The following is a 26,633-nucleotide window of genomic DNA, read 5'->3' as shown; positions in this document are numbered from 1 at the left end:
ATATTTCTTGCTTTTATGTTTCTAGCTTTTATTACCGATTGCATTATTAACTATTTTTAGTCAATTTGATTTTTTTTTCTACAAAAATAGACATATGATGTAGATTTCCACATTTATTTTATTTTTCTACAAAAATGGACATTATGAACACATCAATCACTCGGTTGATCCGAATTCGTAATTGTCATTACTAGAAACTTTATGTGGTAATTGCTGGATCCGTCGATCGAATAGTATTTAAAATGTATTTTTCTCGTAACTCTCATATTTCTAGCTTTTTGGCTTTTGTCTTTTGTCTTTTATCACTGATTGTAGCATTGACTACTTTTAGTCTATGTAATGCTTTTTTCCAACAAAGATAGACATATGATGTACCCATCCTACATTTATGTTTTGGAAAACTAAAATCCATATTCAATTAAATAGACTACTTATTCATCACATAACAAGCAAAAAAAACAGAATAAAGAAAAACCAATTAGCAGCAACAACACTAATAAGAAGGGAGTAGAAACTTACAATTCAGAAAAGTGGTACTCTTTCCGTCACATTAAAGATAACTCATTTAACTCTTTAGTTTGTCACAATCAAGATGATCGATTACTAAAAATGAAAACACATCTCTATTTTATTCTCTCTTTCTTACTTTATTCTTTCCACACAACACACAAAATAAAACTATATAAAATCTCATGCCGTCCATGGAATGAGTCATGTTCATTAGGACTTCATTAGGACGGAGAGAGTATAACAATCATAGCAATAAAAATTTAGTAGTCCGGACATAATAACGGTCACGTATATATCTAGACCACTAAATTTTTAGTAGTAAACTAGAGCTTCACAACTTCGGGAATATGCACTGGATACTTATCAATGCAGTCGGCCCACGGCCCCTCCACCGGCAACTCGATCGTCCGGTTACATCTCCACACCGCGCTGTTACACTTAAATCCACTGCCAAACGCAATCTGCCAAACCCTATCCCCTTTCCTCATCCTCCCCTTCGACTCTATGTAGCTCAATTCATACCACAGCGACGAAGAAGAAGTGTTTCCGAATCTATGCAGCGCCATCCTCGACGCCTCCACCTGCTCATTCGTCAGCTGCAGACTCCTCTGCAGCTCATCAATCACCGCCCTCCCGCCCGCGTGGATGCAGAAATGCTCAAACGCCTCTTTGAAATCGGGAATGTAAGGTTTAGATCTCGAATTGAAGAATTTTCTCCCAATCAGCGAGATCGCGAAGAGCAATTGCTCCGATGCGGGGAGGACCAGCGGTCCGATCGCCGTGATGTTCGATTTCAAGGCCTCTCCGGCCACCGCCATCAGATCGATATTCAATTTGATCCCGACGTAACCTTCCTCGTCCTCCTCCTGCGATACGCATCCGTACGATTTATCGTCCGCGCCTTTGTGCGTTCGGACGACGTGAGAGAGGCGGTATTTCGCGCGGCGGCGATCGGATCTGCGATTGGATAAAAGCACGGCGGCGGCGCCCATCCGGAAGAGGCAATTTGGGAGGAGCATTGCTCTCTCCTTCCCTAGGTAGGAATTTGGGGTTAAAATCTCGGTGCTAATCACAATCGCGTTTGAATTAGGATGTTTTTGGAGCAGATCTGATGCGAGATCGATCGAGATCAGGCCGGCGCTGCATCCCATGCCGGAGAGATTGAAGCTTTTTATATTACTCCTCATTTTGTACTTATTAATCACCATCGCCGTCATCGACGGCGTCGGTGAAAATAAGCTACAATTTAAAATTAAAATGCCAATTTCCCTCGGTTTGACTCCGGTCTTGGTAAATAGTGAATCCATCGCGGAGAAAATGACGAGCTCGGCTTCTTCCCGGGCTAGCGCCATCGTTGGAGTCGGGGGGATGTAGTGTATGGCGGGCGGGAGGCATGTTTCTTCTCCGAGTCCGGAACGTTCTAGAATCTTCATTTGGAAGTGGATGCTTTTCGGCTCGTTGAAGAGCCGCCCCATGCGGGCGTGCTCGATGTATCCGGCGAAGGAGACACGGTAGCTGCGGGGGGGCTTGAAGAGGGCGTAGTCGACGAGGTAGACCGGGCGCGGGCGGGAGATGAGGAACACGGTGAGGGTGTAGAGGATTAGGAAGGAGGTGCATAGTAAGTGGAGTGAGTTGAGATGCATGGAATAGTAGAACTGTATGATATAATCCGCTTTGGCAGAAATAGCTAGTGCGATTGGTATGAAAATGAATTTGAAGAAATTGTTTACTACGAATCGGTAGGTTCGTTTAGTTAACAACGGAGCCATGGCGGAGGAGGTGGTGGTGGAGTGATTGGAAGGAGGGGGAATTGGGTATTTAACAAGTGAGGGAAAGAGGGAGTATTAATGGAGTGTGGGGAAAGGGTTAGTTGTGAAGAGAAGTAGATGAGTATCGTAATCGGAGGGCTTTGATTGAATTATAGTTCTAATCAAGAGGTTTTGGTGTAGGGCTGCGTTTCACTGTTGGATGATTCCATCTCCGGAGATGGACGGTCACGGTTTAAGTCTTTCGTGCATGAGATGGATCGTGAGGCTTTTTATAGTTTACTAAATTTTACGAGAGCTAGGTAGGGATGTCAATTTAGCCCGCCAAATTTATAGGGTTAGGGCTGAAAATTTTCAGCCCGATAAAATTACAGCCTGATTAGCCAGCACCCGATTAACCCGCAACCCGTTAGGGCCAGACCCGAAAACTCGATGGGCTGGCCCGGAAACTCGATAAAATTTCTATTGTTCTATTTGTCTGACTCTAATTCGACACTTCATTGATTATTTTATAATATAGATGACTGGAAAAAATACCTTTCCATTTTATATATTAAATATATAAATTATATATTAAGTTTTTATTAATATAATAATAAATAAATGAATTAGAAACTTCAAATTCACTAAAAAATATATTTAAATTTCTAAACATGCTTTAAAATTTCTTGATGTTTATGTTTTATTTTGCATAAATCTCAAATATTAGTATTTGATCATATTTATGTTTGAGTTTAAGCATATATCTCAAATTTATCATAATTAAATATTTTACATTTTATAAATATAACTAATTTTCACCATTATTTATTGGATTGATCGCATGTTAATTTTATCGGTAGCAACCCGATTAACCCGATGGGCTAGCCCGAAACCCAAGCTTTTAGGGTTAGGGTTGAACTTTAATAACCCGAAAAAATCACAACCCAATTAGCCCGCAACCGATTGACCTGCAACTCGAATAGGGTTGGCCCGAAACCCGGTGAGTTGGCCCGATTGACATCCCTAGAGCTAGGTACAATCTCGTATTCATAATAGGAAGAGTTGTTTATTAGTATATTTAGGTTGATATGATGTTTCTACTTCATACTTTTTTGATGTAGGATAATATTTCAGCATGTCTAATATTATTCTAGATTTTACCAATATTTTTAAAATTGGAACGGATTGACTGGTTCGATCTATTTGGTTGCAAACGGTCTAGTCCTCTCATTCACATATTGAAACTAGTGGAGTTTCGAGTTGGTGTGATGAACAAATCGGTCGGTTCAGTTCAGTTCAGTTCAGGCTTATCATCAATACACTCGACTCAATACCATGGTACATTTTACGATGACAAGATATCGTCTAACTCATTAAATCGCACTTCTACATAATACTTCAAAGTTATTTTGTTCCTAAATTAATTAGCAATATGATGATTTTTTATTTCATAATTATTTTAGTTCAGACATTGTACATGCAGGTGAATATTCGAAAGTGATTGGCCACTTGGGTGTATCGAATTAAAAGGGAAATGGAGGGATTCGATTCAAGGATGTGATTGCTAATTCAAAATTAAATATTTATAGATAGGGTGGTTGGTTAGATTTAATTAAATTTAAGAAATCGAGTAGGATTCTAATTTCTTAGTAACGGATTATGCAACTTCATCATTAGTTGCATTTATGAACTCAACAATAATTTGCATTATTTAATTGAACTTATCGACAAGTTTCATTGTACCTCACGTGGATAATCAAATCATATCGTTAATTAATTAATTAATTGTTAACCATATTTTGCTACATTCAGGCCACCCTCAACTCGTCTCGCGGGTGGCTCGTATCTCGTCCCGCCGAGACGAGAAGGTGGCGAGACGCGTTGCAGAGCCCCGTCTTGTCCCGGTCTCGCCGAGACGCCCGTTACACCGAGATACGACGCGGGTTGTCTCGCCACGCGCTTGCGCGACGTGGCGCTCCGGTGCCATGCGTGACGCCCACTCGCCGGCCCGCGAGTGGGTGTCGTTACGCTGACCTGAGAGTGGGTTTTCCTTTTTAAATTTTTTTTATTTTTTTTACTCTATAAATACTCCATTTCATCCTGATTTCACACACAAATACACATCAAATCCTCCAAATCATCTTCATTTCTTCTCCAATTTTCATCTAACCTCTCATCACAAAATGTTCGGCGACAGAAACTCTGGCGGTGGCGACTCCGGCGGGTTCGACATCAACGCGTTTGGCGACTGTGGGGCATGTACAACGTGTTGGGTGGTTTCGGTTCCGGTTCGTCTACGCCGGGTACCCAGGGCTTGTCGACGCCGGAGAGGTACTAACCACCCCATTTTGATGTGGATGCATACTCTCGTCCCTCCGCCCCGAGGTATTCGCAGGGGTTATCCCAAATTCGGGAGGATTAGCAGGATAAACCCCATCCGGAAGGAGGACGAGGCGGTGGAAGCTCCAGGACATTCGACGTAGTGGAGGAAGAGGGGGTGGAAGCTCCAGGACATTCGACGTAGTGGAGGAAGAGGCGGAGGCGGCCGAGGAGGATGAGGAGGTAGGCCGGCATCCGTACAGCCGCAAGGACACGATGGCGGTGTACAACGTCTGGATCAGCGTCTCGTACGATCCCATCGTCGGGAATCAACAATCCCGGAAGTGCTTCCGGGAAAAGGTCACCGAGGCCTACAACGAGATCAAGCCAAGGGGGTCCCGCCGCCGCACATTGAAGATGCTCAACGCTCACTTTGACCGAGTCGACAGGGAGGTTAAAAAATTATGCGGCATCTACAAGAACGAAGCGACTCATTACCAAAGCGGAGCCACGAGAGCCGACATTCTAAGATCGGTTTTGCGAGTCAACTTCGACGACAGCGGCAAAGAATTCAGACATATCGATGGACAACGTCTACCGGCCCTACATGGATTGTGTCCGGACAACCCGGCGAGTACTCCTGTTGAGACTCAGTTCACTGTCCTCGACACATTCTCGCTGGAGGAGTTGGGGCTGTCTCCGATCCGGGATACTCCCACCGACGCGCCGACCCCCACGGGGAGAAGGGGGAGGGGACGGGGCACTACATCGCCTGCGGCGGTGTACGATGGTGGGTCGGGGGCCGCTGAGGTGAGGGAGGGGTCCAGCGGGAACAAGAGGACCATCTGGAGCATGGAGGAGTGCATTGCACTGGCGAAGGCGTGGATCAGTGTAGTGGAGGATCCATACGTCGGGCCGAACCAGCACATCGACAGGATGTGGCGGCGCATTAGCCAAAGCTACCTCCAGTTCAAACCGGCAGGGGGAAAGCCTCACAACGGCGAACAATGCCGGAAACAGTGGGAGCGGCTGGGGAGGCAAATCAGCCGCTTTGCCGGCCTTTACACGAACTGTCTCCGCATGGCGTCCAGCGGCATGTCTGCCGAGGACATGAAGCTTGCCGCGCACCAGCAGTTCATCGATCCTTCAAAGTGGTTCGGGGAATTCAAGTATTGGGATGTTTATCTCGTGGTGCAGGATTCGGCCAAGTTCACTGCGGGCGTTGAATCTGGCTGGCCGAAGCGAATGACATTCAGCGCCTCCGGCGAGTATAGTAGCAGTGCTGGTTCTTACGAGCTCCCCCCAGCCGAGGCAGAGTTCCCGGCACCCACATCGTCGAACCGCCGCCGTTGCCCGGTTGGGCAAAAGGCCGCGGCGGGGACTCCGGGGGTAAGCTGCAGCGGATCCGCCGAGGCCCATTCGGCAGCACCCACCCAAAACGATCCCGAGAACCCCTCATTCGCCTGCATCGCGGCACATGAAACCTTGTTGCGTGCGATGGTTGAATGGCGCCAAGTGATAAGGCTCATTTCATGCATCGGTTTAGGGGTAAAATATACGTTACTCGATCAGTTTTATCGCGCAAAATAAGTGTTAATTGTGCAGAAATGTTGCTTGACCAAGGCAACTAGGTCAGACTGATCAAGCAAGTACAATAGGCGAAAAAGGCCAGAAATCGGAGGAAGTTGATCAAGGGGAGTAATCAGGCGGTTAAGGAAGGGACCACTGGATCTCAGAAGAAGGACACGCGAGGCTATGAGCTGGATGGTGCACATCATTCTGTTATCAAGGACAACGTTCTAGAAGGGGACACGTGCTGAAATATGAGACGCAAGGACGGAGCTGAGTCACGATTCTGTTGCTGAAAAGCATCGTCGCAATCAATGAGTCGCTCACTCTCAGCATGAGCGAATATTCCCTACCAAGATTGTTATCCAGCTGGAGGTCGTGATGCGCCTATAAATAAAGGATGTGCCACCACGAGAAAAGATGCGCTCCTTTACTTTCCGTCTAGTCTAGCTTAGTTCAATTCTCTAGCTTAGTTCAGTTTTCTAGATAGCTTAGCTTAGCTTAGTTAAAGTGTTGCTTAGTTAGAAAGGGCGATTAACGAAGCGCTGCAGAATACTTGTTATCTGTCGGCGTATTCCTAAATTTCCCGCCGAGATTCTTCTCGGTTTTACTCGTTTTCTTATTTTCCGAAGTATTAGCTTAGTTTAAATTTCTCGCTGTACTGTTCTCAGTTTTAGTTTAATCAAAGTTATTTCGTTTACATCATCGCATTTACTGTTACGTTTTCGCCTGCAATTCACTTGACCCAGTAGTTAAATTTGTCTTGATCAAGCTAGCAAGTTTAATTCTGCCTAGAGTAAAATCAGTAGTTAAAAACTCCCAAGTTAAAGCGTGGCAGCAACCAACCCCCCTGTTCACTACACACACTCTCGACACACCAACTTCTCTGTGGGATCGACCCCGAACTTGCCGCTTTACTGTTAAAGTAGTGCAAAATTGGGAGTTTACAAATTACATTGGTAGGAAACGAGCGAGAGCGAGTTTGAATCGATCAAGTGGCAACGACATTTGCTAACTGATCCAATCGGTTTAGTTATTTTCAATATAACTTGGTCCGAATTCGCGCCCCTCTCGAGGCCTCCCACCAAGCGACCGACCCCCATTACAAGCGGAAGTTTAAACCCCTCCTCAACAGTATGCGGCGCGATTTGGGGTTCGACGAGATGTAGGATAGCGACGGCGAGGGGGGTGGCGGCGGCGGCGACGGGGAATCCGAGGAGTGAGAAGACGGATTTTTTTTGTTATATTTATGTAATTTTTTATGTATTTTTTTAATTAAGTATGTTTTTTTTAATGAAGTGTTCTCATTTTCTCCACATTTGTGTCGAAATTTTACTTCCGTAAATTGCTTAATTCCGTAAATTGTTAAATTGATGAATTTGTGAATTTTTTTAATATGGGAAGTCCGTCGGCATGTCCTTGGGGATGTCCGCCACTGTGCAGTGGGATGTCCCTATGACGTGGCATCTGCAGTGAGAAGTCCGTATGACGTGGCAGGAGGTGTTTTTGGGATGTCCGCAGGGATATCTGCCGGGACATCCGCACCACGGCGGATGCCCTAAATTCGTAAAATGTGTACTCATCTACGTAATCAACTTCCTATATTTCAATTAGGCAAATTCAATTTTATTTGTGGTTCCATGGAAAATGATTGGCAATATTTTTAGATCTTAAACCTACAAATTGCCACAAAAAATAATCTAATTATAAGAGGTTTAAGTTTAATATCACACCAAACCAAAAAAAATCCTATTTTTCTTTACTTTGATAAAATTATAAAATTATTGATTTTGTTTACATTTTTTGGCAAAACTATATCATCAGTTAAAAACAGAAAATTTTATCTTCTAAAAATCATGAACACAAAATACTACTCCACAAAAAATAGTCTCTAACAAAGTTTCGTTTATAAAATAAATTCAAAATCATATCACTAACATCACTAAAACAACAAAAAGTTAAATACAAATAAACATTTGTGTATAGCCATGGAAGAATCTCCATCCGCCGCCGCCGTCGACTCCCTCCACGGCGCCACCAATCTCCGGCCATTCTCCCTCTTCTCCGTCCACAATGAGAGGAAGCAAACAAGACTGACAGAAATATGAGGTCATATGTAAATGCTGTTTTGCAGTCCAATGTTTATCAAATGCAAAAAAGATTGAAAACAAATTACATAAAAACACAATGCATGTTTATTACCTCTTTTGCAGTCCAATGTTTACCAAATTGCACCCACACGAAGGTCTAATTGCTCTCCATATAGATCCTCATGTTCTTCTACTATCTTTCTCGCTGACACCACAACTGCTTCACTGCATCTATACAATGAAATCGATTTCAGCGTTGCTATTTCTCCAACTTCAGATGGGATTTCCTCGAGTTCGGATAAATTGAGACAAAGCTTCTGGAGAAGTGGAAAGTGGGAGCTGTCTGACACAATCCAATTTACTAGACCTCTACAACGCGACAACTGTAGAAACTTGAGCTTCTGGAACTGGCCTTCAATTGTTTCCCACTTGCTGGTTCTGAAGACACCTCTACTTAATAAGAGCTTCTCAAGAAGAGGCAACGAACCGATTTTAGGCAATATGTCTTCCATCTTTGTGCCAAACTCCGTGGTATGAAAGTCTTGAACAACCAACTTCTTGATAGTGTTAGGGAAATTAATCCTCATGATGAACTGTGATAGCAAGGTACCGTGAGTTCACCAATTCAAACACATTTTCTAGGAAATAACTATCATACACACTTGCCCTGAATATCCTCAACAATCGAAGATCCTGAGACGGTAGAAATTTGCCATCCTCAGGTACTGCTTTGTCATACTGACATATTATGGAACGAGTATGTGACAAAGATCCTAACAACCCTCCAGTTTTAAGAACGACTCGACGTTCGCTAATATTGGCCGGAGGATCATCTCTTACAACATGGTAAAATCTGTCCTTTTCAGCTTCTTTCAAACACAAATCTCTCAACAAATCATGAATTTTACAAAACTTAACGTTTCCAGTACACCCCAATCCATCAACTAAAACGAGATTTCTATCAACCAATTCCTTAAAATACTCTTGCGCAAGTGTTTCCAAACATTTTCCACTCCCTGGTTTCAAAAATCCTTCAGAAACCCATAACTTCTTAAGCATTGACACAATAATACGGTAATCTTCCTTAAAAACACCCATATACAGAAAACATGGCTTTAAGTAGTTTGGCAGATAGATATAGCTCATCCTCAATATTTTCAAGCAAAATCCATCGTTAGTGTTAATAACAATGGAATTCAAATTTTGCTCTATACGCTCCCAACATTCTTTTGTGCGCTCAGATTTTGCCAAAAGACCTCCTATTGTAGCAATTGATAAAGGAAGTCCTTTACAATTTGCTACAATATTCTTTCCAATCTTCTCCAACTCAATTGGACAACTTTCTTTTCCAAACACGGTCATACGAAATAAATCCCAACTACTAGCCTCATCTAGAAATTTCATGCGAACTATACAAGACTCGTTCAACTGAGAACTCAAGTAAGACAACCTAGTTGTTACGATTATTCGACTCCCATCTTGGTTATCAGGAAAGAAATTTTTTATCTTCTCCCACGCCTCTATGCTCCACATATCATCCATTATTACAAGATATCTCCTACCAAACAAAAACTGGTATAATTTTTGTCCCAACTCATTCTCACTCAGATCACTACTTGAATCTCGTCCACTAGCTCGAAAAAGAACTTCTCTAAGTGTTTCTCTAACATTGTAAGTTTGAGAGATTGTAGTCCAAGCACGAATATCAAAACGATACTTAACAAGTGCATTCTCAAATAGTTTCATGGCAAGAGTGGTCTTACCAATGCCGCCCATCCCCGTGATAGGGATGATCTGGCGGTTGATTGTATCTCCGGTGAGCTTATCCAAAACGTCTTGAAACACTTCGTCAGAGCCCACGATCACGTTCTCTTTCACATTGGAAGAAGACGCCGACAAGGCAGCAACGGGCTTCTGCTTGGTCTGAGCTTCAACTGCAATGCTCTTCACCTCTTTGTTGATCAGATTCATTTCTTCTATCACTTTCTGTAGATTGTGATAGAAGTCATAATATGCAACGATTGTGGATCCACTGTGAATTTGATCAACAATATGGGATTCGATAACATCCTCAGCCGCGTAAACTGCATCAGCAATGCGACGCTCCAATGGATCAGCATCGTGGCTATCAGCAAAAGGGGAAATATAGGAATCAAGAAACTCCTGCAAGAAGGTAATGTTTTGAGTGAGGGATTGAACTTGTTTTTGGTTGATAGAAATGGGAGGAGAAGGATGTTTGTCGAGGGTTTCGATGATATGCATAAGAGAAACCAGAGCTCCATAAGCAGCCATGATTAACAACTCTCTCTATCTGAATGAAAATGAAGTACTGTAATAGATAGAAAACCAATCTTATATTGTGAAGGATGCATACGTGGCATCTTGAAATCCACAAAAAATGCTGCACTTATCCTATCGGATATGTACTTTGTAATTTACATGGATCTTAGCTACACTCATGAGTCTATTTTTATTATTTGATATTATAATATAATGTTAGTAGAGTTAGTTAGTATATTGTGGGTTTACTTGTTCACTGGTTTCACTGAATTCTGACTCCGTAGGAGCTCGCAACAAGTTACTTTAATTATTAGGTTAATGTTACTTTAATTACTAGTCCAACTATTAATATGCGAACCTAGTGTGGCTAGCATTTTAATTATGGGATATTGACCCTTAATATCATGGAACTTTCAAAAAGTTTATTTTTTGTCACGGCCTTTTAATTTGACAAATAATATCACGAACTTTTATCCGAGTTTGTATTTTTCACCGGCGAAAAAATTCCAACAAATAATATCATGATACAGATTTTTTTTCGTAATTTCTCGACAACAACTTCAAGAGCTTCAAGTTTTTCAATCTTTGAGGATAGTTTTTCTTGAAGCACACCCTCCAAAATTGTTTTTCAATCTATTAATATAGTTGGAATTTTTTAGCTAGTGGGAAATAACAAACATAGACAAAAGTTCGTGATATTATTTGCCAAATTGAAAGTTCGTGAGAATAAACTAACTTTTTAAAAGTTTCGTGATATTAGGGGCCAATATTCCTTTTAATTATAGGTTAAAGTTACTTTAATCATGTATGCACATGATGATGTTAGAAAATGATTCACCTAACATTTGCGGACCGTGCGGGTTGACCGGATGATGATGAAACACAATTTATTTCGTAAGACGTTTTCGCTCCAATCGATAGATCGGAAGTTTAAATGGAATCTTTTAAATAAGTCTTTAAAATCCCACCGCTAATATATTCCATACGTTCCAAAAAGTAGTCTACTTTCTTCATTTTGATCGTCTCTTAAAATTAGTCAATTTCTATTTCTGAAATTTTTTTCATAATGAATTACACTACTAGCAATACTTTAATTATTTTCTCTTTATATGTCTGTACTAACCAATTTCACATTCAAATTTGTGTCGTCACTAAAGTTTCTATTGGTAGGGGATTGTGAAAGTGTATATAATACAATACATATGCGAAGTTTATATTTCAGACTGAGGTCTTATATTCTTGGTGATTTATAAGTCAGAGTGAACTGCCTAATTAAGCCTTAGACTTGTATGCTCTCACCTTTGCAGTGCCTAAACAAAATAAATATCATAAGCGGTATTGATACAGACTAAATAAGAGAACTCAACCCAAAAGACTAGTCTGTTAGGAGAGAGGGTCCATTTAGTCTATATACCCCACATCAGTTGTTCTCACAACCGATGTGAGAATTGAGTCCGTAACATTCGACCCTCCTTTAGGTGCCAATGTCCTCGTTGGTCACGGCTGGTTACGGCCACGTTGGTCATGGACCACCAGAGTTCTCGTTGCTCATGGCGAATTTTTTGCCCGACCACCACTCCATGGGTCACCACTCCAAATCGGTCCCAAACGTACTCGTTGGTTACGATGAGTTCGTTGCCCGGCCACCACTCCAAGCTAGGCATGCACAATCATTTTTTCTCTATATATCTTTTATATTATTAATTTTGTTTTAAAACTCATACGGTCAACTACTAAGAATAATTTTTATAGACGAAGGTAGTATACAAAAGTACTTCACATATTTTCATGTCCCAATTACTCTAGCTAGTAATCATATTTCCATTACATCGTGACAATTTGAGCTTTAATTATTACATCAATGGCTCTCTGCCCTCAACTATGATCCAGTTGACAAAATTGGAAATCTTGAAATTGGATAGCAATAGCTTGGAAGGTGTTTTTGAAGCAGGAATACACAGGCTTCCTTCTATCACAACCATAGGCCTCAGTAGGAATTCAATCCACGGACGGATACCTTCTCAGGTGGGAAATGTTGCTAATGCACAGTTTCTTAATATCGATCTTTCTTGGAACCATCTTTTTGGTGAAATCCCTGAATCTGTTTCACGTTTGCATGGAATTGATTTGTCCTTCAATAATTTGGAGGGCCACATTCCACCTGACGTGTGGCTTAGATTTGGGAGAGAATCGTTCCTTGGGAATCTCAATTTACATCTTCCAACTACACCCACGATTGATGTGGAAATTGTTTACCATGTATTCTTTGTGATTTTCATTTTATGTGGAATCTATTTCATATTCTCCAAAAGAAGGGAAAAGAAAGCAGCATCAGTCACACCTCATCCCAAACATGGAGACATATTCAAGATTTGGAACTTCGATGGCAACATCGCCTATCAAGACATCATTGAAGCAACACAAGACTTTGACTTCAGATACTGCATTGGAACTGGAGGCTATGGGAGCGTCTACAGAGCCCAACTGCCCACCGGAAAAGTTGTTGCTGTTAAGAAGCTTCACAGATTTGAAGGAGATAATCCTACTTTTGACTCCTCTTTTAGGAATGAAGCCAAGGTTCTCTCTCAGATTCGCCATCGCCATATTGTCAAGCTTTTTGGTTTTTGTCTACACCAACGGAGCATGTTTCTCATCTACGACTACATGGATAGAGGAAGCCTGGATCAGCGTCTCGTAAGATCCCATTGTCGGGAATCAACAATCCCGGAAGTGTTTCTGGGAAAAGGTCAACGAGGCCTACAACGAGATCAAGCCAAGGGGGTCCCGCCGCCGCACATTGAAGATGCTCCGCGCTCACTTTGACCGAGTCGACAGGGAGGTCAAAAAATTCTGCGGCATCTACAAGAACGAAGCGGCTCATTACCAAAGCGGAGCCAGGGGAACCGACATTCTGAGATCGGCTTTGCGAGTCAACTTCGATGACACCGGCAAAGAATTCAGACATGTCGATGTCTGGGAGGGCGTCAAAGAGGAGGAAAGGTGGGCCGGCGGTGTGCGGTCCAGCTCGGGCTCGACCTGGAAGCTCACGAAGCACACGACGGGTGGCCAATACTCGTCTAGTGGGGGCGGTTCGGGCAGCACCGCACAAGAGGCTGCCTCGCAGGAGGTTGAGGGCACGGCAGACAATGCCGGGGGGTCCTCCCGTGGGCGCCGTTGGCAGCAAGGGACCAAGGCGGCTAGAGGGAGGATGGGCCGAGGCGAATCAAGCCAGGCGGGCTCGGGCTCGGGCTCGAGCTCGAACACCCTATTGTCCATGTACTTGACAGCCACGATGGCGGACACTTCCCGCATGACGCCTCCACAATACCAATCCCATCTTGCCGGAATTGAGTATATGGCAAGACAAATTGGTATTCCGCCTCCAGGTAGCTTGAGTGCACCGCCACCGCCTTCAAGAGATGATTCACCGGCGGAGTAGTTTTTTTAATTTCTATAAAATTGTATTTTAAATTATGTCTTTTTTTATGTATTTTTTTAGGATTTAAGTTGTATTTTTATTTTATTTAATAAAGTGTGTTTTTTATTAATTGAATTTGTTAGAAAAAAAAATAAAAAATGAAATTGAATGAATAGTAAATTAAGAGATGGTTAAGAGACGGATAAGAGATTGAGGGTTGCAGGTTCTGTCTCTTAGTTAAGGGCACCCACAATGGGGAGCCCGATGGCGGCCATCGTCCTTGGGCGCGGATGATGCCTCCATTGTGGCCCGATGCGTCATCCGCGAAAGAAGCGCGGACGATGGCCAATCGTCCGCGCCATTGTGGGCTCGGTGGACGATGGGCGGGGACGATGACACGCGTTTTTTTTTGTCTATTTAAACCTCGTTTCTCATTCACTTGTTCATACGAACATCTCGCCTCTCTCATTTCGCTCATCTCTCACATTTCTACCTCTTACATACCAAAATGAACCACGACGATGACACCACTAGTTCTAGCTCCTCGGAGTCGGGTAGTTCGACCTCGGAGACCTCGGAAGTCTTAGATGCAGCCGTTGAAGAGGCCATGACGGAATGCTTAGTCGACGTCGGACGTCTATCCGACGCGACCACGCCGCAGCTCACCAACTTCTGGTTGCAGACTATTTTGCCGATCAACCACGGTGGGGGCCGACTGTTTTCCGCCGCAGGTTTAGAATGCCGCGTTACCTATTTCTCAGCATTGTCCAGACGTTGTCGTCACGTGATGAATACTTCACGTATCGGGAAGACGGCGTCGGCAGGCCCGGCCTTACACCGTTGCAAAAGTGCACGGCTGCACTCCGTCAGTTGGCCTACGGCACCACGGCGGACATTTTCGACGAGTACCTCCACGTCGGGGATACAACAGGCCGGGAGTCCCTGATGAAATTTTGTAGGGGAGTTGTGGAGGCCTACGACGACACATATTTGCGCAAGCCGACTGCCACTGATTGCCTAGGCCTGATGAAGATGCACGAGACGGCGCACGGCTTTCCTGGGATGCTAGGGAGCATCGACTATATGCACTGGGAGTGGAAGAATTGTCCGACGGCGTGGAGAGGCCAATTCACTAGTGGATACAAGGGTAGCCACCCGACTTTGATCCTCGAAGCCGTCGCTGACCATCGGCTCTGGATCTGGCATGCTTACTTCTGAGTAGCCGGGTCGAACAACGACATCAACGTCCTTAACTCATCCACCCTCTTCGCCGAGCAATGCAACGGCAACGGCCCTGCCATCGAGTTCATTTCCAACAGGCGCCGATACCACATGGGGTACTACTTGGTCGATGGCATATACCCACGGTGGCCTGTTTAGGGTTTAGGGTACGGCACCACGAATAAAACCCTCTTCTCACCCATTGGGCACCTGATGGAGTGAAAAGTACAGTGGGGCCCATGAATAGTTAAGGGATGAGACGGTTAAGAGACTGTTAAGAGACAGCGTTGCGGATGACCTCATAGTGCGTAGTGTCTCCTGTGAGTATTTTTAATTAAATTTGTATTATTAGGAAGTTTAATCTGGACTTATGTTATGATTAGAGTTTTAATTTTCAATTAATATTAAATCGTTAGTTTAATTCGTCTTGATTCAGTATTAACTATTAGCAATCTTACAAAACTAGATCCACCTTCTACACTTTTTACGAAATTTTATACCATCAGGATATCTATTATAGATTTGTCGGTGGTTGATTTTATAATTTTTGCGTGTAATTCATATATATGTGTGTTTTGTTTTGTGCGTATTCTTGGTGTCACTTTTTTAATTATCCGCCTAATAAAACTACCTCAATTAACTGGCCTGAATTGATTAGCTACATTTGTGTAAAAGCACTAAATAGGCTTAGTTGTAAGAACTACATTATTTAAAGATGATCAAATTCTTATAATGCAATCTACTCTAGTAACTCTACACATATATTTTTCTCAGTTTTTACATTACGCAATATTCCGTTTGTTTATTTATTAAGAAAAGAGGCTTAGTTGTAAGAACTACATTATTTAAAGATGATCAAATTCTTATAATGCAATCTACTCTACACAGATATTTTTCTCAGTTTTTACATTATGCAATATTCCGTTTGTTTATTTATAAAGAAAAGAGCAAGAGCATTAGCAATGGGGCGCCCTATGCACCGCCGCATCATTATTTTATCCTCTTACCCTTCCACCTACAGTGGGGTACCCTATAAGCCGCCCTAAAGGCCGTCCTATAGGTTTCACTATTGTTTTGTTAATTAATTTAAATGTTTTTAAATAGGGCAACGCAAAATAATTATAAAACACAACGATTAATTAAAAACGACAAATTCAACATTGATTAAAAAAATTTACACGAGTTAGAAAAGAAAAAAAAGTTGACTACTCTACAAAAGTCTCAACTTGCGGCGCAGCTCATCGATCATCCCCTGGAGGTATTCGGCTTTTGCCGGGTCCTGACACTACATGAGGGCATTGTGCATGTCCAACAACGTCCTCCGGTCGGCGGCTGCTGCCAACTCCGCGTAGGCAAGTGACGCCGGGGTCGGGATCGGCTATGGGAGGCGGCTGCGGCTTGTGAGGAGGATGTCGCCTTCGCCTTCCCCTTGTTCTTCGCAGCCTTGACGCCAATGGGACGCCAAGAGGACACTGGTGTGTCGGAACTCTCTTATTCCTCGTCCATCATCAGGTTGAGGTCCACCGGATATGCGCTGCTTTCGCTGCTCGTGTAAGCACCGGCTTCGGTGGTCCTCGTCCTCTTTGGCACAGTGGCAGAATCCCGCCTTGTAACTTCTGCTTGTCCTTCAAGAGTACCCAGATGTTGAAATGCTTGAAGTCGCCGTACAATGACTGGTACGACAACATCGCTCTATCGCTCAAACTCTCGTCGTTTCCCTGCTCCCTGAAGCACTTCTCGACTCCGCCGAGAATAGGTTGACTTGCTTCTTCACCTGATCCCAGTGCTTGCGGAGCTGCTCCCTATGGCGCTTGTACGCGCTCGGGGATGCGCTTCCAGTACGCAACCTGCTTTTGGTTGTTCGCAAATACCGGGTCCTCCGAAATATCCACCCAACACCTCGCCAAGACGAGGGTTACATGCGGTTGGTAGTTCGTCCTCCCGGGGGCGTACTCTTCATTCATTTCCGGAGGTGGCAACTTGTACGCCCGGTGCTGGTTCCGCTTCTTTCTGGCGGCGCGGCGCGGCGGGTTGGAGACGGCTCCATGTCGGACAGATCGTACGAATCCGTACTGAATTCGGGATCGTACTGCTTGTTGGAGTCGAAGGGCCGATATTCGTCAGGGTCTGTACCCGGCCAACGTGCACCACCCCCAAACATCGGACTATTCGAACTTGGGTATTCACCGGAATCCATTTTATAGTTTAATTTGTGAGTGGAAATGTGAATGGAAATGTTAAAAATGAATGTGGGGTAGAGGTATTTATATAAAAAAATTTTGAATTTAAAAAAAATGCGTTTCATTGTCCGCACCATCATCCGCGTCGCCCACAGTGGGCGGGCGATGGTGCGGATGATGCCCTATCGTCCGCGTATCGTCTGCGGACGATGCATCGGGCATCGTCCGCACACCCACAGTGGTGGACGATGGCGCGCCCAAGGCATCGTGCGGCCTATCGTCCGCCCCATTGTGGATAGCCTAAATATGACGAATATTAGCGGACGGACAAAAAAAAACTACTTTACTTAGAGCATCTCCAAGAAGATAGGTGAATGGAGGGGTAAAGTCATATAACTGCCATATTTACCTTTTCTTCATGAAAAATCATTCTCCAATGGGAGGTATTTGAAAATGTATTATACATTTTCTCATTTTGAAGATGTATCTTTACCTCTCCATTAATCATATAACCACCATATTTACCTTCTTTTCATGTAAAATCATTCTCCAAGAGAGAACGTATTTGAGAAGGTATTACACTTTATGTTTTTTAATGCAATTTGTACTATTATTTTATTTTTTTAAATGATATACCTTTGTATATACCTTTTTCCTTTGGAATGTACTCCCTCCGCCCCGCTTTAAGAGTCCCGGTTGATCAATTTCGGGCGTCCCGCTTTAGGAGTCCCGGTTGGGATAAACTAATAAAAAATGCCTACAAAGTAAGTAAAAAAGAGTTAAAAGTGGGTCCCAACATCCAATACAACATTTATTTATTACACACTCAATTAAAAGTGGGTCCTAACATCCACTACAACATTTATTTATTACACACTCAAACACTTTCTTAAAACATGTGCCCGACTCAACCGGGACTCCTAAAGCGGGACGGAGGGAGTATTATTTTTGGAATGGTATATTTCACTTTTTAAGAAGGTAAATAGATGATATACTTAGACCTGCCCAAGGTTTACCGAACCGGCACTTAAAACCGAAACTGTGACCGCCGGTTACGGTTCCGAACCGAAACCGTGAGAATTTACCCCAACAGAAACCGTTGATTTTTGAACCGTGGTTCGGTTCAGGTTCAAAAAATTTCGAACCGAAACCATGCCGGCACTGCTGGTTCGGGGCGTTTACAAACCGAAACTGTGAAAAATCACCGAAAAACCTTAAAACCAAGCCGGAAATGCAAAAAACCGGTGGTTCGGAACAGTGAAAAAACGTAAAAAATCACCGGAAAACCGCTGGTTCGGAACCTAAACCCAAACTGGCGGTTCCGGAACCGCGAAACACTCTCGCGGTTCGGTTCCAGTTCAGCAATTTTCAAAACCGAAACCGGTCGTTCCGAATAGTAACCGCCGGTTCTGGAACCTTGGGCACCTCTAGATATACCTCTTTCATTTACCTTTCTTTATTGGAGATGCTCTTATCAAAGTAATGGTGAACGGGAGGGAGTATAATTGATGTAGCACAAATCGATCTGTTTTAAATTGACGATTAGGATGGTTATGACTTATGTGCTAAATGTTTTGAGAAAAATGATAAATTCATTGTCAGTCTCGTTCACATAGAATTTTCTGGATGCCACATTAGATACAATTTCACTCTAGTTAGACTTGTTGAAAAATTGAAAAAAAATGTCAAAATTCATAATCTTAAAAATTAAAATTTATAATGAGGATGGGTTATGTGCTAAGTGTGAGGAGAAAAATGATAAAATTCGTTGACAGTCCCAACATAGAATTTTGTAAGTGACACATTAGATCACATAAATGTGACTCTTTGGAAAATTTATAAAAAGTTAAAATTTAAATATTTTAAATGCGGGGAGGAGTAGAATTTTATCAAAATTTATTTTTTAGACAATTTACCTTATATTTTATACGTTAAATGTAATGTACCTTGGTATATTTCAACTACACACTCTAAATCATTGCATAATCAAAAACACTTATACATATTCTAACCATAATTTAAAATTTTGATTAAATATGAGCGGATCTGGTCAGATCATTTTGACTAGGTTTCCATGGGTCAAACATATGACTCTAAATTAATCTGGGTCATGTGCTTTATATCTGGATATATAGGTGACCAACTCTTAACCGTATAGTAGTAGTACTATATTCCCACAAACAACAAACCAAAAAAATAACTCTTGGGTTTAAGTTTTATTTCATTCCAATTCAAAAATTTGTTTGATGTACTTATAGAGCCACCAACCTTCGTGTACTTTTAGTTATGACTTCAATATTTGTTTTGAATAAGTAAATGTGTATTATACCTCACCTAACTAAGTCCTAACTCAACAATAGTAGTTTGACTTCTTTCAACAATATTTACTGCCGGAAATGAGGAATTTGTGTCTTAGATTTCACTCCATTTGTCAAAAAGGAAAAAAAAAAGTACCCCCTTTCATTTCTAAGGCATCCGTTGTCTCTATACCGTCTCTTAATCGTACCTTAAACTACTATTTGAGGACTGCACTGTACTTTTTTACTCCATCCCTTAACTAAGGGACGGAACCTGCAACCCTCCGTCCCTTAACCGTCCCTTAAACCGTCTCTTAAATTACTATTCATTCAATTTCATTTTTTATTTTTATTTCCAACCTAATTCAATTAAAACTAACACAATTCTTTAAAATTAAAATAACATTACAACATAAAATAAAAATACAACTTAAAATTCAAAAAAATAAAAAAAGACATAATTAAAATCCTAAAAAAATAAAAATGACATAATTTAAAATACAATTTTATAGAGACATCCTTGAATGTTTTATGTTTCACTTTCGATGTGGGACAAAATCATTCAAGGATGTCTCTATAAAAGAGAAACAATCAAGAATGATTTTATCCCACATCGAAAGTGAAACATAAAACATTCAAGGATGTCTCTATAAAAGAGAAACAACCAAGAATGATTTTGTCCCACATCGAAAGTGGAACATAAAACATTCAAGGTTGTCTCTATAAAAGAGAAACAACCAAGAATGGTTTCATAAATTCGCAAGCCCATCAAATATATAGTGGCTATTACGAATTTCTTGTATTCATTTATTTGTAAAAATTGTTTTTAAATATAAAAAAAATTATAAATAAAAAGTATTTTTTTTTTAAATTCGATTTTTTCTTAAACAAAATTGATTTATTGCGCCAGCGTGACGATGCCCACTTGCGGGCCGGCGAGTGGGCGTCACGCATGGCGCAGGGGCGCGCCACGTCGTCACGGCGCGTTGCGGCACATCGCCCCGTCCCGTGTCTAGCATGCACGGGTCGTGGGACGGGCGCGGGACGGGACGATGTGCCGCAACGCGTCGCGCGAGCATTCCGTCCCTCCGCGACGGAACGCGGGACAAAGGCACGTCGCGTTGCGGGTGCCCTAATGAATCGATGTTTATTTCTTTTGATTTAAGAAAAAGAGAGAATAAAACAAAGAAACGAAAAAATAATAAAAATAATGTAAAATTTAAAAATGAAAATGACTCATTTAATTTGATATATCCTAAAAAGTTTTATTCATAATTAATTAACTTGATTACTGTGAGGAGTAATATAAATGAAGAAAACACATTATGGAGTGGGAATTTTCTAATTTAATAATATTTATTTTTTATTCTTGTCCTTAGAGCGTCTCCAATGGAGGCTAGTGGATAGGCTAGCCAGCCGATCGCGGGCGCTAGCCGATCCGCTAGCCGCCATTGCGACAATTTAGGCTAGCCGATCGGCGAGCTCTAGCCGATTCGCGGGCGCTAGCCGATCCGCTAGTCGCCATTGGAGAGGGGTTTTCTAATTATGTAATTTTTTTTATAATTTACTTTTTTTAATTTAAATAAAATTATTGCATTTTCCCGTATCTGTGTCGTAAATTTAATTCCGTATTTGCGTGATTGTAATTTTTAAGTATGTAATTCCGTAATTCGTGTGTGGAAGAGGGGTTTTTTTAATTATGTAATTTTTTTAATGTAATTTTTTTAATTTAAATGAAATTATTGAATTTTCCCGTATATGTGTCGTAAATCTAATTCCGTATTTTGTGTGATTGTTAATTATTTGTTGTTTATAATTTTGTTTATTATGGCTAGGCAATGGCTTGTCCAGTTGCTTGTCCTGATGATGTGGCATGAGGAGTTTTTAGTACTGATGATGTGGTAGGAGGAGTTTGTGGCTGGGGAGGGATCCCCTGCTGTGGTGGGAGCACAGCAGGGGCTGCTGCCCTCTCCCAAACAATTTTTTAAAATAATTTTTTTTTTTTAATAATACAAAATTAATATTAAAAAAATTGTTTGGGAGAGGGCAGCAGCCCCTGGTGTGCTCCCACCACAGGCCACAACAGGGGATCCCCTCCCGTTTGTGGCTAGGCTATGGCTTGTACATAACCATTGTGGATGCTCTTATATCCAAAGTCAGAGAATATCCAGATCTAGTGACAGTATTTTAGGTGAATTAAATAATAATTAACAATTCTTTAAATTCTTCTATTTGTAGGGGCGGCTGTGCAATGAATAGATCGCCGTGAAATAGGATGTCGTTTGAATTAAACAATGCAATTATTCACATACAGTTTTTAGTGAAAAAATAATGTACATCATTTCATTTATTTCCATAAAAATGAATCTTAGGATAAAGTAACGCTGATTTGGGGATATTGCAAAGATATTACTCCTAGTTTGAGAAATGAAATCATACGAGTATCTGTATATTAGTAGGTTTCGTGTTTGGTTAAAAAAGTGGTTCGCATGATAGTACAAAATATGTAAATAAATTAATGAATTGAGGATAGTATTCTTATTTTTTATAAATGGGATAAGAATTTTTTTCAACCTCCAATAAAGAAAAATTAAGATTACTTTTTTTATAGATAGATGAATAAATTAATAAATTGAGGATAATATTCTTAATTTTATAAATGGAATAAGTTTTTTTTTCAACCTCCAAAATATACAAAACTTCTTATCTGAACTTAAAATCTGAAAAATCCGAACTGAATTTTAAATTTTGATTTAATTCAGATCAAATTTTAGGATTTTGAATATTTTACTCCGTTTTAAAGCGTACTCATATAAAGTCCATAAATTCACTATAAACTTATACATGAATTTACATTTTTCAACAAGTGGTGAATGAAATTAAAGACCTTATAATATATAAGGACTTAGTCCTATATATTTGACAATGTGTTCAAAAATTCTTGATGTAGGTTGGTAGAAAATATAAATAGAATTAAAAAAGCTTATAGGTAAAGAATGAAATGGGGGTTGGTAAAATCGAAATTGTTGACCAAGTTAAATTAACCAAACTCATAAATAAAGCTCAAATTCACTCCAAATATGAACGTGAAAGCACAAAACCGTCCGCGTTCATCGTCGTTCTTCACACGTAACGCCGTTTCCATTTTCTCTCTGTTTCTCTTCTTCCCATCAAAAGCAGCAATAAATTCCCCCCACACACTCCTACTTAACGTGCTCGTTTCCTCTCCCGAATCCCCACATTTTGAGAGCTTTCAATTTTGTGTTTTTTTATTGATTTGAGTTTTGAGAGAGTGCGATGGGTAGAGAGAGGGAGGGAGATCTGAGAGCGGATGCGCTGCGGGATTTGATAACGAAGGCGGGGGGGTGCGCCGTCGTGGACGGAGGCTTCGCCACGCAGCTGGAGAAGCACGGCGCCTCCATTAACGATCCTCTTTGGAGCGCGCTCTGCCTCATTAAGAGCCCTGATTTGATCAAAAAGGTATTTGTGTGGAAACGCATTTTGCGATTTTAGCTGATTTAGGTTTATTGATCGATCAATGTGTGAGATTGAATTGCGCAATGCACGCAATTTGTTTTTTTTTTTTTGCAGAAATTGGTCTAATGCGAAATTGTGTTTAGTTTCTGATGTTAAGAATTTTATGAATAATGCATTTTGCGATTCCAGCTGATTAAGGTTTATTGGTCGATCGATTTGTGAGATTGAATTGGTATTCTTCACTAAATGCACGCGATTATGTTTTTTGCAGAAATTGGAGTAATGCCTAATTGTGATTAGTTTCTGTTGTTAAGAATTTCAGGAAGATGTTTTGCAATTAGTTGTGGAAAATCGTGGTTTTTGTTACTGGCATTGCATGAACTCATCAAAATTTGTGCTATTGCAACGATGGATTGATGGAATGATTAGTTGCAGAGGTGATAGCTGGTTTTGGTGGATGAAGGAATTGAACGATGATGAGTAGAAATCTAGATCTAATTTATTGAATAGAGATTGCTGGATTACAATAAATGCTTGATTATATGTTTAAGAGCATTCTAAATCAGCCATTGTTTCATATATCTGTGTTGTATTTAGAAGGTAACAAAGAGTGGTTTGTTTCTCATAACTTGCGACGAATTTCAGGTGCATCTCGAGTATCTGGAAGCTGGTGCGGATGTTATAGTAACTTCGTCTTATCAGGTTTCCGCCATTGCCTTTACACAAATTTAAGCAAATATTCACACCAAAGATTTGATACTGAGCAATTATTCCGAACAAACAGGCTACTTTACCAGGATTCCAGTCGAGGGGATTGTCGATGGAAGAAGCAGAATCACTTCTTACAACGAGTGTAAGGATTGCAGTTGAGGCCCGTGATAAGTTTTGGACGTCAGCTAAGAGGAGGGTTGGAAATAGCTACAACAGAGCTCTTGTTGCTGCTTCAATTGGAAGCTATGGTGCTTATCTTGCTGATGGCTCTGAATACAGGTTGATTTTTTGACTTTTTTTTTATCTACTCTTTATAACAGCATTTGCAAGATAACGGGCGTTGTTTATCTGATTGATCTGTGTATACTTGTTTCCTTCAGTGGGAACTACGGCCCTGATGTTAATTTGGAGAAGCTGAAGGACTTCCATAGACGTCGTCTGCAGGTTCTTGTCGAAGCAGGTCCTGATTTGCTTGCTTTTGAGACCATTCCTAACAAACTAGAGGCTCAGGTATGCTTAGAAGCATCGATTTTCTTACAAAAGCCTTCTCTTTTTTAAATCCACTGATGTTTACCTTGACTACCAGGCATGTGCAGAGTTGCTTGATGAAGAGGGCGTTTCGATCCCATCATGGATCTGTTTCAGCTCTGTTGATGGGGAGAATGCGCCCTCGGGAGAGACCTTCGAGGAGTGCCTCGACGTGATCAACAAGAGCAGCCGAGTCAGTGCTGTTGGCATAAACTGCGCTCCTCCTCATTTTGTTCTCAGCCTCATCCAGAGATTCAAGCTGGTAAGATTTCGAGTGAAAATGAGCTGAAAACGCGCGGTTTTATGGTGATTAAACGCCCGTCTTGTGTGTGTTTGCAGCGCACTGATAAGGCCGTAGTTGTCTACCCCAACAGTGGTGAGATATGGGATGGCATTGCCAAAAAATGGCTGGTGAGTGTAATATGTGGTTACTTTGAGTCGTACGATTGAGTATTCGAAGGAAAAACGATCAAACAAGATCGAAATTAATCAGTCCATCTAAGCAAATGATAGATTATCCTGACTTTGTTATCTTGTTCGTTCGTCAACAGCCATCGAAATGCTTTGATGATGACAAGTTCGAGGTGTTCACAACAAGGTGGCGGGATGCTGGAGCGTCGTTGATCGGTGGCTGCTGCCGGACTTCTCCTTGCACAGTTCAAGCAATTTCTAAAGTGTTGAAGAAGGAGAGGAGCTGATGAATAATAAGGTTTACTACTATGATATAGTCAATTAACTGTAACGCAGTTGTGCTTTCATGTGTTTGTCTTTGTATCTCTGGTTTAATAATATTTGTTTATTTATTCAATAAACTATTTATTCATTTGCATCCTAGTATTCTTTGCCAACGTCACTCGTTTCCTGTCACTAGTCAGATAGACAAAGAACAGAGGATAATTCAAAGGAACACTTGTTCAAATTTTGTTGAGCTTTCTTTTATTGTTGCATCTCTATTTGTAATGATATTGTTGCATCTTCGATTAGCTATGATATTAATAGATTTTCCTTATCTATAAAAAGGATATTTATTCCCTAAGGTCATCCACCACGCTGTTCCTATACCGTTCCTTAAACCACTATTTGCGGGCCCCACTGTACTTTTTTACTCCATTCCTTAACTAAGGAACGGAACCTGCAACCCTCCGTTTCTTATCCGTTCCTTAACCGTTCCTTAAATTACTATTCATTCAATTTCATTTTTTATTTTTATTTCCAACCCAATTCAATTAAAGCAAACACACTTCATTAAAATTAAAATAACATTACAACATAAAATAAAAATACAACTTAAAATTCAAAAAAATAAAAAAGACATAATTAAAATCCTAAAAAAAATGACATAATTTAAAATATAATTTTATAGAGACATCCTTGAATGTTTTATGTTTCACTTTCGATGTGAGACAAAATAATTCAAGGATGTCTCTATAAAAGAGAAACAACCAAGAATGATTTTATCCCACATCGAAAGTGGAACATAAAACATTCAAGGTTGTATCTATAAAAGAGAAACAACCAAGAATGAGTTTGTCCCACATCGAAAGTGAAACATAAAACATTCAAGGATGTCTCTATAAAAGATAAACAACCAAGAATGATTTTATCCCACATCGAAAGTGGAACATAAAACATTCAAGGTTGTATCTGTAAAAGAGAAACAACCAAGAATGAGTTTGTCCCACATCGAAAGTGGAACATAAAACATTCAAGTTAGTCTCTATAAAAGAGAAACAACCAAGAATGGTTTCATAAATTCGCAAGCCCATCAAATATATATGGGATATTACGAATTTCTTGTATTAATTTATTTGTAAAAATTGTTTTTAATTATAAAAACAATTTTTATAAATAAAATGTTTTTTTTTAAATTCGATTTTTTTTAAAAAAAAAATCGAATTATTGCGTCATCGTGACGACGCCCACTCGCGGGCCGGCGAGTGGGCGTCACGCACGATGCGGGGAGAGCCACGTCGCCGAAGCGCGTGGCGGCACAGACCGTGCCGCGTCTCGTGCCGACAGCACCCGGGACGGCATGGGAACGGAACCGCGGCGAAACGCAGCGCCGCAACGCGTTCCGCTACGGTTTCGTTCCGAAGGAACGAAACGCGGAATGCTTCGGAACGAAACGCGGAATGCCCACGGCCCGCGTTGCCGGTGCTCTAAGTACTCATGAATTTTAGTTAAATTGGCTCAGAATTTAATCATTTCTCTCAATATAATTTTATTCTAATAAATAATTTAACCGATTTAAAACAAGTATAGACTATATAGCAACAATATAAAAT

At 41.1% G+C, this 26,633-nt stretch overlaps 4 protein-coding genes across 5 annotated transcripts; 2 read left to right on the top strand and 2 right to left on the bottom strand.

The window, feature by feature from the left end:
* Nucleotides 1–600: 600 nt before the first annotated feature.
* LOC121778233 (3-ketoacyl-CoA synthase 6-like) lies at nucleotides 601–2,375 on the bottom strand. Of its 2 annotated transcripts, none has more exons than XM_042175548.1 (2): nucleotides 831–2,375; nucleotides 601–778 (listed from the first exon to the last, which is right to left on the bottom strand). In XM_042175548.1, the coding sequence occupies exon 1, from the start codon at nucleotides 2,277–2,279 to the stop codon at nucleotides 834–836; it is 1,446 nt and encodes a 481-aa protein (XP_042031482.1). In that variant the 5' UTR covers nucleotides 2,280–2,375; the 3' UTR covers nucleotides 601–778; nucleotides 831–833. The 2 variants fall into 2 exon arrangements, with proteins under 2 accessions (XP_042031482.1, XP_042031481.1); XM_042175547.1 differs by having other exon boundaries at nucleotides 601–769; nucleotides 822–2,374.
* Nucleotides 2,376–8,031: 5,656 nt separating this feature from the next.
* LOC121779909 (putative late blight resistance protein homolog R1A-10) lies at nucleotides 8,032–10,539 on the bottom strand. Its single transcript, XM_042177373.1, has 2 exons — nucleotides 8,349–10,539; nucleotides 8,032–8,239 (listed from the first exon to the last, which is right to left on the bottom strand). The coding sequence occupies exon 1, from the start codon at nucleotides 10,526–10,528 to the stop codon at nucleotides 8,813–8,815; it is 1,716 nt and encodes a 571-aa protein (XP_042033307.1). The 5' UTR covers nucleotides 10,529–10,539; the 3' UTR covers nucleotides 8,032–8,239; nucleotides 8,349–8,812.
* A 1,461-nt stretch (nucleotides 10,540–12,000) lies between these two features.
* LOC121779238 (MDIS1-interacting receptor like kinase 2-like) lies at nucleotides 12,001–16,933 on the top strand. Its single transcript, XM_042176556.1, has 4 exons — nucleotides 12,001–12,126; nucleotides 12,407–13,210; nucleotides 16,668–16,764; nucleotides 16,887–16,933. The coding sequence occupies exons 1-4, from the start codon at nucleotides 12,001–12,003 to the stop codon at nucleotides 16,931–16,933; spliced, it is 1,074 nt and encodes a 357-aa protein (XP_042032490.1).
* Nucleotides 16,934–22,726: 5,793 nt separating this feature from the next.
* On the top strand, nucleotides 22,727–25,177 carry LOC121778187 (homocysteine S-methyltransferase 1-like). The gene is made up of 7 exons (XM_042175490.1): nucleotides 22,727–23,112; nucleotides 23,755–23,811; nucleotides 23,894–24,099; nucleotides 24,201–24,330; nucleotides 24,407–24,610; nucleotides 24,688–24,759; nucleotides 24,900–25,177. The coding sequence occupies exons 1-7, from the start codon at nucleotides 22,930–22,932 to the stop codon at nucleotides 25,044–25,046; spliced, it is 999 nt and encodes a 332-aa protein (XP_042031424.1). The 5' UTR covers nucleotides 22,727–22,929; the 3' UTR covers nucleotides 25,047–25,177.
* The last annotated feature ends 1,456 nt before the right edge of the window (nucleotides 25,178–26,633 follow it).

This window comes from Salvia splendens, chromosome 19, assembly GCF_004379255.2.
Source record: "Salvia splendens isolate huo1 chromosome 19, SspV2, whole genome shotgun sequence".
Lineage (NCBI taxonomy): Eukaryota > Viridiplantae > Streptophyta > Magnoliopsida > Lamiales > Lamiaceae > Salvia > Salvia splendens.
The sequence above is the reverse complement of the archived record's forward strand: the minus strand, read 5'-3'. Positions and strand labels throughout refer to the sequence as shown.